Source organism: Amblyraja radiata, chromosome 12 (genome assembly GCF_010909765.2).
Source record: "Amblyraja radiata isolate CabotCenter1 chromosome 12, sAmbRad1.1.pri, whole genome shotgun sequence".
Classification (NCBI taxonomy): Eukaryota; Metazoa; Chordata; class Chondrichthyes; order Rajiformes; family Rajidae; genus Amblyraja; species Amblyraja radiata.
The window spans coordinates 46,390,976-46,408,917 of NC_045967.1; the positions used below are offsets into that span (position 1 = coordinate 46,390,976).

At 41.8% G+C, this 17,942-nt stretch overlaps 1 protein-coding gene across 1 annotated transcript in view; it reads right to left on the reverse strand.

Moving 5' to 3' along the window:
• The window catches only part of LOC116979173 (radixin-like), a 97,149-nt gene that overhangs the window by 25,409 nt on the left and 53,798 nt on the right, over window positions 1-17,942 (reverse strand). Inside the window, exons 3-5 of the mRNA XM_033030706.1 lie at window positions 10,681-10,776; window positions 6,560-6,834; window positions 2,110-2,193 (exon numbers count right to left, since the gene is read on the reverse strand). Coding sequence (XP_032886597.1) covers window positions 2,110-2,193; window positions 6,560-6,834; window positions 10,681-10,776 — 455 coding nt within the window. The remainder of the gene's footprint in view (window positions 1-2,109; window positions 2,194-6,559; window positions 6,835-10,680; window positions 10,777-17,942) is intronic.

The window sequence follows — 17,942 nt, forward strand, 5'->3', positions numbered from 1 at the left end:
ACATCTGTGGAATAAGGAACAGAGCTTGTGCTTCAGGTGGAGGACCCATGGTCAGAGGTAGAACTTTAAATATTTTCTGCTATAACATTGCTACAGTCCTTTATAAAACCTTGTTGAAAAGCAAATCAGAGAATGGAAAATTATACTGCGGACTGAAAACAAAAAGTTACCAGGATAATTTTCACAATAGGTTTGCTTCATTGAGCCTGGTACACAATCTATTCGTGGCAAAGTGCCTGGCACTTGGTTTAACTTTTCCAAAGGACTAGTGTGCAACATTAAATCTGGAACAAAAAAAAATTGTGCAAGAGCTTTAGTTCAGCATTGAGCAATGAAATTGGCTAGGGCAAAAAAAAAAAAATAATAATAACATCCCTACATATAGCCTTATTTTTAATAGATTCAAAACATGGAAAAAAAACAATATTGCAACCACAAACATCAATATGAATGCATTAAGTAGCGTAGAGTTGAACCATTTTACTTCAAGTATAAATAACTTCAGTTTTATTTTAGGATTTATGGATTTAATTCCTATCATAAGATTTCTGTTCATACAGCAAACCCTCGCAATTATGGACCTCTATATTATGGTTAGCATGCAGAGCAGCTGAAAGGCAGCTGTGGGGAGTGAGCGGGCAGTAAAACACAAAGAGCATTGCATTGGGCACAGGTTTGCAGTGGCAAGTGCAGAGAAGATTTACAAGGATGTTGCCAGGACATGAGGTACTGAGCTGTAGGGAGAGATTGGGCAGGCTAGGACTTTATTCCTTGTACGCGGGAGGCCAAAGCATGATCTTATAGAGTTGTACAAAATCATGAGGAGAATAGATGGGGTAAATTCGGAATAGGGGAAATTAAGAACCAGGGGACTGAGGTTTAAGATGAGAGGTAAAAGATTTAATAGGCACCTGAGAGGCCACCTTTTCACTCAAAGGGTGGTCCATACATGGAATGAGCTGCTAGAGGAGGCAGTTGCTATAGCAACATTTAGACAGGTAGATTAGATTAGATTAGATATAATTTATTGCCACACAGCCAGGCTGGTGGAAATTTGGGTTGTCTGCAGCGATACAATAATAAAGAACACACAATAGGAAAATGTTTGAGCGATATGGGTCAATTGCGGGCAGGTGGGACTAGTGTAGATGGGTCATCTTGGTTGGCATGGGCAAGTTGGGCCGAAGGGCTTGTTTCCATGCTATATGATTACGATGCCTATGACTCCACAGCAAGACTTAGAAACATAGAAAATAGGTGCAGGAGTAGGCCATTCGGCCTTTCGAGCCTGCACCGCCATTCAATATGATCATGGCTGATCATCCAACTCAGTATCCTGTACCTGCCTTCTCTCCATACCCCCTGATCCCTTTAGCCACAAGGGCCACATCTAACTCCCTCTTAAATATAGTCAATGAACTGACCTCAACTACCTTCTGTGGCAGAGAATTCCACAGATTCACCACTCTCTGTGTAAAAAATGATTTTCTCATCTCGGTCCTAAAAGACTTCCCTCTTATCCTTAAACTGTGACCCCTTGTTCTGGACTTCCCCAACATCGTGAATAATCTTCCTGCATCTAGCCTGTCCAACCACTTAAGAATTTTGTACGTTTCTATAAGATCCCCCCTCAACCTTCTAAATTCTAGCGTGTACAAGCCGAGTCTATCCAGTCTTTCTTCATATGAAAGTCCTGCCATCAGTCTGGTGAACCTTCTCTGTACTCCCTCTATGGCAAGAATGTCTTTCCTCATATTAGGAGACCAAAACTGTACGCAATACTCCAGGTGTGGTCTCACCAAGACCCTGTACAACCCGTCATATATTAGTACATCACAAAACGTGCACTCTTATCTCATCCCGAAATTTAAAATCCTAAAATTACAGTATTGACATTCCGTGCCGTTATTAACATTGGCATCAATATACAGGGTTACTATTTTAGATTTAAACAAGGCACTTCAGGTAAAGTAGGAAACCCCATTTCTATGCTAATGATGGAAATCAGGAGGGAAAGACTAACGACTGAATGTTAGCGATTTCAACGCTTCTGGTAAATATGCAAGTTATATAATTTTGGATTTAAATTAAAAAAGGTTAAATAAAGACCTGATCATTCCTCGGTGTTCCTCGTGCCAGATTTGGATTCGATCCTCCCACTGTTCTTTGTTCAACTTGTGTTGTTCGAGGACACTGAAAAGGAGAGGCAAATGGTTCACACAGTTATCACACGCAAACAATTAAAGAATCCCACACACAAATTGTACAAGAGTTTCAGGAGTCAGTCTGCATTGGATTTCATGTGCACAAACAGATCGCATTTGGGATACATCTTAATTAGCAGGAGCTCCAGTAATTCGTATGGGGTGGGGCAGGTGCCAGCTCGCAATGTTCCTATTCTTCCCAATGAATGGAGCAACAATGCAGCAGCTGTTGACTGACAATTGAACCACCAATTTACCACATGCCAAATCCACAATGACAATTAATGAGCCAATTCTGCTAAGGATGCCAAATTTGAAGAATAAACATAGGTGGTGCTTAGATTATGATACAATCTTTTGAAAAGTTTTAAGTGCATGAAGAAAGACTTCATGCAGCAGGATCGTGGAGTTTCCCCTGAAGGGAGACCTTTGACAAACCTGTGGGTGAGTCAGAGACAGACAAAAGGGAGTAATCATCACAGCCAAGCTGCAGCTGAATGTCCCCACGTGGCAGGATAAACAAGACAATGCCCCAAGTCATAATGTCATAAGAAATAGGAGTAGAATTAGGCCATCAAGTCTACTCCGCCATTCAATCATAGCGGATCTATCTCTCCCTCCTAACCCCATTCTCCTGCCTTCTCCCCATAACCTCTGACACCTGTACTAATCAATCTATCTCTGCCTTAAAAATATCCACCGACTTGGCCTCTGCAAAAACATTCCACAGATTCACCCTCTGACTAAATAAATTTCTCCTCATCTCCTTTCTAAAAGAAGTGGGAGGATTTGCCTTCCTTTTGAGGATGAGGAACCATTAAAAAAAATCTGGGTGGACAATGAAAAGGGGGTACTTACAAACACAAAGATAGACAAATGGAGGGAACCAAGAAAGGCACTACTTAAGGTGTGGTACAGCTCACCCATTATTCTTATTCAATGAATCATAACAAATTAGCCGAACAAAAGATGTCTGGACAATTACGAAGACACAAGCTAAAACCTTGAATGATTGCATTGGAAAAGCAAAGACAAAAGTGTCCAGGGTGACCTATTAACTTCCTGCATCCAGTTTAAAATTAATATATCATAACGACTGATTAGTGACCTCGAATGTGTAATCTCAACTCCTAAATCCCAAAGTATGAAGTTGACCTCAATTTAACTGTTTGGCCAAATGGAAGACTTTTGGCTCTGCCTTTTCTTTATCTTCCCTTGATTTCTCCTTCTCCAAATCTGGCATTCCCTTTTGGATGGACAAACATGTCCTCCATAAATGAAATTTAATTCATTCCACAGCCATCTCTAAATCTCCTTCAAAATTGAGAAATCAAAACAAACTACTTGCAATCCACTTCCTTTAACTTAGTTTAGTTTAGAGAGACAGCACAGAAACAGGCCCTTCAGACCACCAAATCTGTGCTGACCAGTGATCACCGCACACTAACACTATCCTACACACCAGGGACAATCTACCATCTTTTGGGTTGTAAGCTGCCCAAGTGAAATATGAGATGCTGTTCCTGCCAAGCTTGGGCAGTTTACAACCCAGTGGTACGAATATTGATTTCTCTAACTTAAAGTAACCCCTGTAGTCTCTCTCTCTCCATCCCTCCCCCAATCAAGTCGCACCAGCTTCTCTTTCTCACCTAGCAAACAGCGGACTGTTTCCGTTATCATCATTACTTTTTTGCACATCTTTCTTTTATTTGTTCTATATGTCTCTACATTTCCGTCTACACCTCGTTTTCCTTTCCCCTGACTATAGTCTGAAGACGGGTCTCGACTTGAAACATCACCCATTCCTTCCCCCAGAGATGCTGCCTGTCCCGCTGAGTTACTCCAGTAATTTGTGTCCATCCACCATCTGCAGTTTCTTCCTACATACTTAAACTCCGTACAAACAGCACCTGTAGTCGGAACTGAAACCGTGCCTCTGGCTCCGCAAGGCAGCAACTCTACTACTGTGCCACCTAGGGCCACTTAGTGCCATATATCACAGTATACCAGCTATTTCCATTTCTTTAGTGTCTTCCCTCACCCTGCTAGTCTTCTATCAAAATTCTCATCCTTACCTTGTTACCTATAAGCTTGACTATTTTGATAAAAAAAATCTCAGCTGTTCTCCCTCAGGCTGCCCCTGTTTGAGATCACCCAAATCTGTTGCTTAAATCTCAAATGACACCAAACCCATTCACCAGGATTACCATTTTAAAATATGTATTACTTGAACTAACGTATCATTTACAAAACCCTAGGTATTAACCTCACAAATCTCTACCTTAATTTGCTCCACATCTGGCCTTCCAGTCCTCACCTGTATTATTCTCTACTCCTCCCTTCATGTACATCCAAATCTAAGTTCATTTGCGGTGCTATCTTCCAAGGTACCAACTCTGGAATTCACTTCAAGTTTCTATTTCACGGTGCTCTACATTGTCCCAGCTGGGATAATGAAAATGAATAGCTTCATTCTCAGAGCAGCATCTTTTGTTTTGGAGAATAGGTTCCAAGGAATTTGTTTCCAGTTCTAGGCAACTATGGGCTAATAACATTAAAAGTCGTTAAGTGGTAAATGCCAGACCTCCCCTTTTGATTATGCAGAATAGTACAGCATAGAGCACTACAGATAGACACACAATGCTGGAGCAACTCAGTGAGTCAGACAGCATCTGCGGAGAAAAGGAATAGGTGAAGTTTCAGGTCAAAACTCTTCTTCAGAAATGGCACCTATTCCTTTTCTCCAGAGATACTCCCCGAGCTGGCGAGTTACTCCAGCATTTTGTTTCTATCTTCGGTATGAACCAGCATCTGCAGTTCCTTCCTACACATTACGCACCAAGATTTGGAATTAAGAACCACTTTTTGGTAGAGAATATAGAGCTATGGAGAACCAGGACCTGTGTCCTTGGGAAGTGACCTACTCTACGGCAATAGAGGGTAAAAGTTTAGGGGGGGGAAAAAAAGTCACCTCTTTCTCTTGGCACTGAAAAAGAGTTAAACATTCAACTTTATTATAAATCAGAGCAGCAATCTGGGTTTACAGAGATATAACTTTTTCAATAATTAACTGCAATCAAAAACAAAGGCAACAGACCAGCTGTAACAAGACTAACAAAGAGGAAAAATTTCAAAAAAAAATGTCCAAGAGAAAAATGGAGATTTGCCTGCATGAACAAGAGAAAGGCATCCTAACAAGCACACAAAAGCCAGCTAAAATAAACCATTAACCAACATGAAATAGGGATATGGATGGTTACGATAGGACGTTTAAAAAAATAAACATAGATGTGTGACATCGATCATGAACAAAGGACTAGCACAAGAAATTACATCAATATTACATTAAACTGATTCAGATTTTTAAACAATTTAAAATGCATTTCAACATAATATCAAATCTTAAATTTGAAATTCAAATGGTCATTTGTGCAAAACTGATCTCCTCAACTCTATGGTGTATATCATCTGCACTAACGGAGCTATTCTTCATTTCTTGCTGTGTGCAGCAGGTTGTTCCTCTAAAGAAAGCAAATCCACCAAGACCAACTCGTGTGCCCAACTATTACCTAGTCAGGGATGGATTGGTAACTACAGATCAAGAACCGTTACTGATGCTGGTACACAATCTTTCATTGTTTGCCTTGATGGATGACCATTAATTTCACAGCCAGCAAATTACAAAAAAAAACATAACTTGACCTTTAGTTTGCATAGGTTGAGGTTTCACGGTTCACTGTTCTCAATAGATTGGCAGCACAGTGGCACAGCAGTAGAGCTGCTGCCTTACAATGCCAGAGATCCGGGTTCGGTCCTGACTATGGGTTCTCTCTGTGCGGAGTTTGTACGTTCTCCTCCGACATTCCAAAGACATACAGATTTGTAGGTGAATTGACTTCGGTAAAAATGGTAAATTGTCCCCAGTGTGTAGGATAGTGCTAGTTACGGGGTGATCGCTGGTCGGCATGGACTCGGTGGGCCAAAGGGCCTGTTTCCACGCTGTATCTCTAAAGTCTAAAGAGCGACTTAGACCATTGAACACTTTAAAGTAATAATCTCATTTCATCTGAATACTGACCAGATTGATTGTGAAATTGGTAACAAAGCAAATTCTCAAAACTTAAAGTTCCAAAAGCTGTATTTTTACCTTTGCCTCTCCAGACATCGCCAGAACTATTTTGGTACCCGAAAAAAAAAAATTTGTGCTGAGATGTGATGCAAAATAAGAACATTTAGATCACACGTTAGAAATATAGATTTTACAATCTTGCTTCTTTGACAGAAGTAAATGAGGCAGCACACATTGATGTGAAGCAAATTCAAAGCATGGTTATTTTAGAAACACAGGTACCCACCGCTGTGGTAGTAGGTGGTCATTTGACAGGTAGCCAGTCTTGTGGGACTCTTTATTGAAATCCCCATATTTGACCTGTACAGCATAAGAGGCCAACAGCACAGCCGTCTCTGGGGGACAGTAGATGTCATCATTCAGAATACCCTCTTTTACTTGGAGGAAGAATAGGCGCTGGGTGATCTCCTGAATCAGTTCTTCAGAGACGTCTTCTGGAAAAAACTTTGCTCTGAACTTGAAAAGAAGTGGGCTTTCCTTACGGACATCCTGCTGAGTTACCTGGAAGAAGCAAAAAGTAATTTTAAAGAGAAGTCACATAGAAACATAGAAAAAACAGGTGCAGGAGTAGGCAATTCAGCCCTTTGAGCCAGTTCCACCATTCCATATGATAATGGCTGATCATCTAAAATTAGTACCCTGTTCTGGCTTCTACCCCATATCTCTTGATTCCTTTAGCCCCAAGAGCCAAATACAACTCTCTCTTGAAAACATCCAGTGAATTGGCCTCCACTGCCTTCTGTGGCAGAGAATTCCACAGATTCACAACTCTCTGGGTGTAAACGTTTTTCCTCATCTCAGTCCTAAATAGCCTACCCCTTATTCTTAAACTGTTTCCCCTGGTTCTTGACTCCCCCAACATCGGTAACATTTTTCCTTCATCTATCCTGTCCAATCCTCTAAGAATTTTATATGTTTCTAAAAGATATCCTCTCATCCTTCTAAATTCCAGTGAATAATTTCACTAAGTATTTTCTCAGTCCCTGTTTGGACACTAATGTCCTAATCATAACTTGTGCAAGATCACACGAGGATTAGAGATCCTAGCTCAATTGTCCAATAAAAAACTAATCTGGGATAAGTTAATTTTCTTGGCAAAATAATTACAGGAAGTGTACGCAATAGAACTGCAATAAATAGTGTGGCAGGAGCACCACAAGCCAGTGAAAGGTCAGCGCTATCATAATGGCCTATTGGCAAATACAGTACAAATCTGAGCACTATCACCTTGGATGTACTTTGAATTGTATGGAAGTGCCGTTCATGCCCTTGAAAGTAACCAGGATATGCTCAATAAGAAAAAAAAAAAAATAGGCTCTAGTGCTTTGCTGTTGAATTACACATCATGCCATTACTGACTTGAAAATCACTCTCCCATCTTTGTCAACTGAAAGACCCCTATAAACCCCCCCCTCCCCTCCCCTCCCCACTCCTTTTGAAGGCCACTGCCAATTTCCATTACCTGATCATGAAATGCCCTTGATACCCAAACCTATTACTACACAAAGCACTATCCTTATGCTGCCTCTGGTTCTTATGCCAGTCAATTAAAATGTGCATACTTGGGTTTTGGAAACAGTTTAATCATCCAAGCTAAACCCTCCATTGATTTAAAAACATCAAATTCACCCAACCTCCCACACACCAAGAACCTTCCCAACTCCAGCAGTCTATTCACAAATAAATCTGGAACTATTCTTTCAAAACCAGAAAATTAGGTGTAAGATTTGAGGTGAAACTACTGCTTATACCAGTTAATATCTGTACACTTTTGGATCATCCATTATTTGCATTTAATTTGACTCAGTCACCCATCTTTTCCCCTCCATTTTAAACCTGACTCATTTCAATAGATGATTTTTTATTATCCATAATTGTTTTGGAAGTGACACAAAATGACACAATTGTTTTATACCCGATTACAAGTAGTGTAAAATACGAAACTCTTAAAGTGAATGAATTATTTCTGCAAATATAGCAATCGTTCAATGTGAGTAATACACCCAAAATAGCAATGTGATAACTGTATCTTGGCCAAGGTAAAGGGCACATTTCCTGCTTTTTAAAAAAAAATGACAACATGGAATCTTAGCATCCACCCAACTGAGACATGCTGGAACTGGGGCAAACACCACTTTGTTAGAACATATTTCTCAAATAATAATATTTTGCCCATTTCACCGCCGAACTTAAAATACCATGAGATTCGTGAAAATACTTTAATAGAAGAATGTTCCATTGAGTTCTTACTCTATTTGTTCAATAAAGTCATTGCTAATGTGCTGGGCGTGATTAAAATGAGATACCTTCCTGACTGTCTGCCAGTTATTGCAGGGCAACATGCCATTACCAGCTGTTGCCATTACAGAGCATGGCTGGATTTCCATTTATTAGGTCTTAGCAAACAGTAATAGATTGACTTGTTTACTAAGGGAAAAAAAGTTACAAAGGAAATGCTTCAAAACATTGGCTCATGGTTCAAAGGAATTACCTGTCAGTTCAGATAACTTGCAGAAGTCAGACAAGTTTAAAATGTAACTCTTTAATAAATACAAGGTTCAATAGTTGGCCATTCTGCCATCATTTACAAAGATGTTGCCAGAAATCAAGGGCCTATGCTATAGGGAGTGGTTGAGCAGGCTAGGACTATTTTCTTTTAAGCTCAGGAGGATGAGGGGTGATCTTATAGAGGAGGAATAGATCAGGTAGATGCACACAGTCTATTGCCTGGAGTAGGTGATTCAAGAACCAGAGGACATAGGTTTAAGGGTGAAGGGGGGGATGGGGGGGAAGGAAGATTTAATAGGAACTTGAGGGGTAACCTTTTCATACAATAGATGGTGATTGTATGGAAAGAGCTATGGAAGTCGTTGAGGCAGGTACCGTCACAAAGTTGAGGAAACATTTAGACAGGTATGTGCATGGGACAGGTTTAGAGAGATACAGAAACATAGAAAATAAGTGCAGGAGGCGGCCATTTGGCCCTTCGAGCCAGCACCGCCTGATCATCCACAATCAGTAACGCGTGCCTGCCTTCTCCCCATATCCCTTGATTCCGCTAGCCTCTAATGGGGCAAATACAGGCAAGTGGGCCTGCTTTCACACTGTATGACTACTCTGCCAACCATCATATTTACCCCTTCAGTGCTAAGCATGGATCTTCAGAATACTTTATTGGTGAATCAGAGATCAGCGATGCCTACATCTCAATTCAGAAGAAGAACGAATCTTTGAAGCTTTAAATCTTTGGCTTATTCATGTGATTCATGAGAAAATATTTATATGCAAGTCTTTGTTCAGTCTGTACATCCATTTTTATATTACATGCCAATGGTAGATTTTCTAAAGATAAGCAAGTCAATTATTTAACCAGCCAGACATACACTGAACAAGCATCCTGCTCAGCAGACCAGCAAGTAAGAAACCCAGAGGAATTGCCAATCGATGGCTCAGGAGGCACAATGCTGAAACAGCAAGACAACCAGGTCAAGCAAAAATAAAAAATGACTGGGAGATGTCAAGCTTGGAAATTCTCCATTACTAAGCACGGTCGTTTCTCTCCTCACCGCCCCCTCCCAAACAACAAGTGCGATCAGCTCAGTTCCATCAGGACTGCAAGGATAAGCACTTGTAGGAAAGTGCTAAACAGCCCGTCTAAATGAAAGCACCAGTAAGCCTGGTATTTTTATTCTATGTAGGTTCAATTATACCACAGAATAACTTCCAATTCAAATCATTGCAAAATTAGATCAAATGGTCCGTCCAATCTGTAGAACTTTTAGGCATCTCATGGGTTACTGCTGAAAAGGGTTGGCTGATTTTGTTTTAAATACACAATTTCATATGCATTTTAGAAAATTTACCAGTGACTTTCTGGAAGTATTTAGAATGTAAGAGTCCAAATACAAACATGGAAACAGGCTCTGCAGCCCAACTCGTCCATAATAATCAAGTTAGTTGAGCTGGTTCCACTTGCCCATGCTTGGCCCATATCCCTCCAACAACTTTCTGATCCATGTATCGGTCCAAGTGCCATTTAAATACTATAGTTATACCTGTACCTACCACTCCCTCTGACAGCTCTTTCTGTGTACGCATCATCTTGTGTGGGGGGAAAAATGCCCCTCATTTCCTTTTAAAATCTTTCCCCTGGGGTCCAGATGAAGATCATGCCCGACCCCACATGCTTTAAAATACACATGCCATGTGATGCTCCACTTTGATCCATGTTAGAATGCCAAACTTGATAAACATTAGAGACAATGAAAACTTTTTTGCTCAAATATATATTAAACACTGGCAACACATTAATATGCGTGTTACCTGGAATATTTCATAGCTACATACCTTTTTGTTGAGTTTCAACCAGGTGGAGAAACCTTTTGTGTCTTGGTACTGAAGCCCAAAGAACCAGACCTCACGCAGTCCAATAGTCTTCACAACCTGCAGGCATAAAAGGGTTGTAGAGATTGTGATAAGCAACAAGAACCTATTCACATAACCAAAGAAGAATGCAGTTAATTGATCCTTTAAATGCTCCAGCAGCATCCTTGTAAAGGGAAAGTTAATCTTTCACCTAGCTGTCTTAAAAGAAAATGATTTACAGAAAACATTGAATGCTTTCTTTTACTGGACACAACTATTTCTGGCATTTGTGTCTAGTTGGGCATTTATGTGGCGGTGACTGCTCAAATTTTAGTATCACCAAGTCGCTGACAGGAGTAGGCAGAATTCATGCACATATATTAGTAACATTCCAAACTACCCAGAGTTGAAGACTGCCTGCCCAGAACTGTCAGACCCACAAAGGATTGAGGCGTCTGAGAAACTACAGACCTGCAATGAAGTGTTCTTCTGCAAAAGCAAAGGGGATTAAACCCAATATATAATCTGAAACTTCCAAGATGTTTTTAGGAGAAAGCCCCCAAATGATTGGCATTGCTCTCCTAATTGCAACACAAATGTAGTAAAATATTAAAAAAAAAACTAGAACATAGTTAGCCTCAACGAACAAAGGCTAGCAGCAGTGGAGCACGGATTTCAGAGTGTAGTTGTACCCAGATAATGAACCCGAGGGCCCAAGCTATAGGGAGAGAATGGGTGAAGACTTTATTGCTTGGAGCACAAGAATCAAAATGATGCTCTTGTAGAGGTGTATAAATTCATGAGGGGAATTGATCAGATGAATGCACAGAGCCTTTTACCTAGGGTAGGGGAACATAAGGGGTCCAGAGGACACAAGTTAAAAAAGTGAGAGGGGAAAGTTTTAATAGGAACACGAGGAGCAAGTTTTCCCCCACATAGAGGATAGTGGATATATGGAATGAGCTACCAGAAGAGGTGGTCGAGGTAGTAATAATAACAATTAAAAAAAACACTTGGACAGTTAAATGGATAGGAAAGATTATGAAGATAAGGGCCAAAATGGACCAGTTTAGATGGGACATTTTAGACAGCATGCATGAGTTGGACCCGTTTCTGTGCTGTATCACATGTACTGTTACATGCATAATGCACTCTAATCTCTGACTCTTTGCACTCTATACTGAGAGATAGTAACTCTTACACAGATGTCCCACAAACCCTTGCGCAAGTCCGATGCTACACAAGTCGAAAACAGAAGTGCTACTGCGCACGCATAAATTTACTATTCGACTCAGAGACCATGGGGGAGCACTGAGGCAGAGACCAGGGGGCGTCAGTGGGCTTAAAGAATGTTTTGCACAAATGAGAGTTTACACAAGTCACCTTTTGCACAAGTTTAGGAGTACCGATATACCGCCCATGTAAAGCCAGTCCCTTGCAATATTATTCTTACAGTGTCTGTTTTGACATTGCTCCTTTTACCATTGTAGCCCAAACACAATTAAAAGGTACATACATAGAAGCCGCAGTAGGCCATTTAGCCCCGAAGGGCTCTTCCACCATTCAATAACCTCACCATACTTTCACAACACTACATTCCTCTATTAAGCCCAAAGCCTCAATTTCCTTCATAATTAACATCTCCTATGCAAGGATAATCTGGAAATCTTGGGAGTTCCTATCACGAGTACATCTTCCTTTCAGGTGGGATGCCAGAGATGGTCACATTATATCCCTACTGCCGAGACATCTTTACTTTGGTACTCTGATTCTCTTGTAATAATGACCATAGATTCATACAGTGTGGAAACAGGCATTTGGGCCAACTTGCCTATGCCGACCAACATGCCCCATTTTCACTAAGCCCACCTGCCTGCGTTTGGCCCATGACCCTCTAAACCTATCCATGTACCCGTCTTAATGTTTCTTAAATGGTGCGATAGCACCTGCCTCAACTACCTCCTCCAGCAGCTCATTCCATACTCCCACCAACCCTTATGTATAAAAAGTTACCCCTCAGGTTCCAATTAAATCTGTCCCCCCTCACTTTAAACCAATTAATTGATCCAACATACCGTTTGTACAATTGTGTGAATGTCAACTAATTGATGTTTAAAGGCACCCAACTCCCTCTGAACACCAATATCTTCAATCCTAACATGTAACTACTACACCTTTAATTGGTGCACATCATATTGCTGTAATTAAGAATTTAATTGTCTATCTGGGACATATGACAATAAAACACTCTTGATTTTTGACATATTCCTCCCCCCCTCCTTAATATTTCATTTGTCACATTCTCACCCGTTAATTCAGACCACCTATAATCCACCCTACAGAGATTTGGTAATTTAGATGAACATCAGGGATCCTTGCAAGTATCCCCAATGTACTCAGTAATCACAGCCTCTCACCAAAATAATCACCCGTTTATTCCTTCTGTTTGGTCTATGAACCAATCTTCTAAACTCGTACTAATATTGTGCCTAATTCCATGTGCTCCAATTTCATTCAGCAGACTTCAGAAAGTCCAGAAAGTCCACAACCAATAATTGTCTCCTTTCAATTCGCGTGGTTACACCCTTAAAAACATTTGATTTATCAAACATAATATGTCTTTACAAATCCATGGTGACTACCAATTCCAAGTGCCTGGTAGACAAAAAAAGCCAGAGAAACTCAGCGGGTGACGCAGCATCTATGGAGTGAAGGAATAGGCGACGTTTCGGGTCGAGACCCTTCTTCAGTCTAAAGAAGGGACCGGATCCGAAACGTCACCTATTCCTTCGCTCCATAGATGCTGCCTCATCCACTGAGTTTCTCCGGCTTTTTTGTCTACCTTCGATTTTTCCAGCATCTGCAGTTTTTTCTTAAGCTTAGCACCCAAAATTGTAATAATTTCAACCTCAGGCTAACAGATCTATGGCAATCACTTTTCTGTTTGGGGGATTACATTCACTGCCTTTCAATCTGCGGAAGTCAAAATCATGCGATTTTGGAAAGTGACCACTAATAGAAACATAGAAATTAGGTGCAGGAGTAGGCCATTCGGCCCTTCGAGCCTGCACCGCCATTCAATATGATCATGGCTGATCATCCAACTCAGTATCCCGTACCTGCCTTCTCTCCATACCCTCTGATCCCCTTAGCCACAAGGGCCACATCTAACTCCCTCTTAAATATAGCCAATGAACTGGCCTCAACTACCCTCTGTGGCAGAGAGTTCCAGAGATTCACCACTCTCTGTGTGAAAAAAGTTTTTCTCATCTCGGTTTTAAAGGATTTCCCCCTTATCCTTAAGCTGTGACCCCTTGTTCTGGACTTCCCCAACATCGGGAACAATCTTCCTGCATCTAGCCTGTCCAACCCCTTAAGAATTTTGTAAGTTTCTATAAGATCTCCTCTCAATCTCCTAAATTGTAGAGAGTATAAACCAAGTCTATCCAGTCTTTCTTCATAAGACAGTCCTGACATCCCAGGAATCAGTCTGGTGAACCTTCTCTGCACTCCCTCTATGGCAATAATGTCCTTCCTCAGATTTGGAGACCAAAACTGTACGCAATACTCCAGGTGTGGTCTCACCAAGACCCTGTACAACTGCAGTAGAACCTCCCTGCTCCTATACTCAAATCCTTTTGCTATGAAAGCTAACATACCATTCGCTTTCTTCACTGCCTGCTGCACCTGCATGCCTACTTTCAATGACTGGTGTACCATGACACCCAGGTCTCGCTGCATCTCCCCTTTTCCTAGTCGGCCACCATTTAGATAATAGTCTGCTTTCCTGTTTTTGCCACCAAAATGGATAACCTCACATTTATCCACATTATACTGCATCTGCCAAACATTTGCCCACTCACCCAGCCTATCCAAGTCACCTTGCAGTCTCCTAGCATCCTCCTCACAGCTAACACTGCCCCCCAGCTTAGTGTCATCCGCAAACTTGGAGATATTGCCTTCAATTCCCTCATCCAGATCATTAATATATATTGTAAATAGCTGGGGTCCCAGCACTGAGCCTTGCGGTACCCCACTAGTCACTGCCCGCCATTGTGAAAAGGACCCGTTTACTCCTACTCTTTGATTCGTGTTTGCCAGCCAGTTCTCTATCCACATCAATACTGAACCCCCAATGCCGTGTGCTTTAAGTTTGTATACTAATCTCTTATGTGGGACCTTGTCGAAAGCCTTCTGGAAGTCTAGATACACCACATCCACTGGTTCTCCCCTATCCACGCTACTAGTTACATCCTCGAAAAATTCTATAAGATTCGTCAGACATGATTTACCTTTTGTAAATCCATGCTGACTTTGTCCAATGATTTCACCACTTTCTAATGCCACCAATATTGTCATAGCAATAATTTTCAAAACCTTTTCAGGTCAGGTCGGGGGGAGTTCCCCCCACCACAGGTACCATGTAATCCAGTGCTACCTGCTCCATGGTCGGGTAGTCGGCGGCTAAACCGTCTCCTCCACCTGGTTTGCCAGGTGAGGAGGGGACTGTAGACCCCCAGCAGGACCAAAAGCAAGACCTGTCAAAGGGCGGATGAGCTCCTAGCTAGCCAACGGCCATCCACACTTCAGTAGAAGTTGCGATCACTGTCGTACATAGCATTGTAAGGAGTGATGACCAAAATCCTATACTTCCAGCGGCGGAAGTCCACAGGAACTGGAGGACAGAGATGTGTGGTGCGTCTGTCACCGTTCCCATTGGAAACCAGCACCACTGCGTCGCTAATGTTTTCAACGATGATGAATAGAGCCAATTTTACCAAAGCCAATTAATCTACGAGAGTGTATGTCTTGGGAGTGTGGGAGGAAACTAGAGCACCTGGACAAAACCCATGCAGTCACAGGGAGAACGTACAAACTCTGTACAGCCAGCACCCGGAGTCAGGATTGAACTCGGGTCGCTGTGGCAAGGCAGCAACTCTACCGCTGCGCCACCCTTTCTCTAATACTCGCCTCAATTCGTTCACTCCTGTCCCGCATTCTCCATTTTTAGGAAGGTTTCTTATGCAGTCAGAAGAATTAGAAACATAGAAAATAGGTGCAGGAGTAGGCCATTCGGCCCTTCAATATGATCATGGCTGATCATCCAACTCAGTATCCTGTACCTGCCTTCTCTCCATACCCCCTGATCCCTTTAGCCACAAGGGCCACATCTAACTCCCTCTTAAATATAGCCAATGAACTGGCCTCAACTACCTTCTGTGGCAGAGAATTCCAGAGATTCATCACTCTCTGTGTGAAAAATGTTTTCCTCATCTCGGTCCTAAAAGATTTCCCCCCTTATCCTTAAACTGTGACCCCTTGTTCTGGACTTCCCCAACATCGGGAAAAATCTTCCTGCATCTAGCCTGTCCAACCCCTTAAGAATTTTGTACGTTTCTATAAGATTAAATTAATCTTATAGAATTAATTAAATAAATAAATTAAATTACTTAAATGGAATTATAAATTAATTTTTATTCCCCAATAAATCACTCCTGTCACAGTCTGCAAGAAACTCTTGAGCAATTGCTTGTCTTTACCTTTTCACTGAATATAAACACAAAATGTTGGAGTAACTCAACAGGACAGGCAGCATCTGTGGAGAGAAGGAATGGGTGCCATGTCCCGCTGAGTTACTCCAGCATTTTGTGTCTATCTTCAGTGAAAACCAGCATCTGCAGTTCCTTCCTACACATTTTACCCTTTCACTCTTCTATAGAAACATTACTAAAAGAGGTTTCTCCAGATCCCATTCTTTCTTTGGCCTTTGATGAAATCGCTAATTATCTTCAAACCTCAGGTTTATTGTCGTCAAAGGGAGCATTTTATTTTTAATCCTCCTATACGATCATAACTTTGCCACGGACTGACCACTTTTCCAGTTGGATTTCTGTGCTCCAAGGAATATTTACATTTGTTGTAAGCCATGATATTAATTGTTCAAATGACAACCATTGCCCAGTCTGCCCTGCTCAACACACCTGAAACCTGGAGCAGGGATAAGCCACTCCAGCCTAGCCTGCAATCAATATCATGGCTGATAAGAAGGCTCGCCAGCGTCTCTTCTTCCTGGGGAGACTAAAGAAGGTCATCTGTCTCCTCAGATTCTGGTGAACTTCTACCGCTGCACCATCGAGAGCATCCTTACCAACTGTATCACAGTATGGTATAACAACTGCTCTGTCTCCGACCGGAAAGCACTGCAGAGGGTGGTGAATATTGCCCACGCATCACCGGTTCCTCACTCCCCTCCATTGAGTCTGTCCAAAGCAAGCGTTGGCTGCGAAGGGCGCTCAGCATCGTCAAGCACTGCTCTCACCCCAACCACAGACTGTTTACCCTCCTACCATCCGGGAGGCGCTACAGGTCTCTCCGTTGCCGGACCAGCAGGTCCAGGAACAGCTTCTTCCCTGCGGCTGTTACATTACTCAACACTGTACCTCGGTGATTGCCAATCACCCCCCCCACCGGACACTCCTTCCACCAGGAAAAAAATAATTGCACCACTATGACTGTATGCACGTAAATATATTTATTTATTGCTCATATTCTTTGTCGCTCTTCTAGGGAGAAGCTAACTGCTTTTCGTTGTCTCTGTACTGTACACTGCACAATGACAATAAAGTTTGAATCTGAATCTGAATCTGATCTGCCCCAAGCCTCACAGGCTCAATACCTCAATCTTTCAAAAACAAAACGCATCATATCTATGCATCCCCCATAGCAGAAGCATCCACGTCGTGAGGCAGGAAACTGGAAGCACCCCGAGCTAATTCTGCTACCAACGTCATCTACTGCAACAAGTGATGGCTCCCACTGATTGTCGCCGGAAGCTTGTGTCCTTTTCAGGACGGACGATGACAGCGATGTCAACATTTGAAACATGGACACGAAAGAAGAAGATCTTCTTGCTTTAAACAAAAACCCTATTAAACAAGCCTTAAAAAGCACTCTGGGTTTGAGATTTTCCCTACTGGTGAAAACATCTCAATATCTACCCACTCACATCTGCTAGGAATCTTGTATTCATAGCAAAAGGATTTGAGTATAAGAGCAGGGAGGTTCTACTGCAGTTGTACAGGGTCTTGGTGAGACCACACCTGAGGTATTGCGTACAGTTTTGGTCTCCTAATCTGAGGAAAGACATTCTTGCCATAGAGGGAGTACAGAGAAGGTTCACCAAACTGATTCCTGGGATGGCAGGGCTTTCATATGAGGAAAGACTGGATAGACTCGGCTTGTAC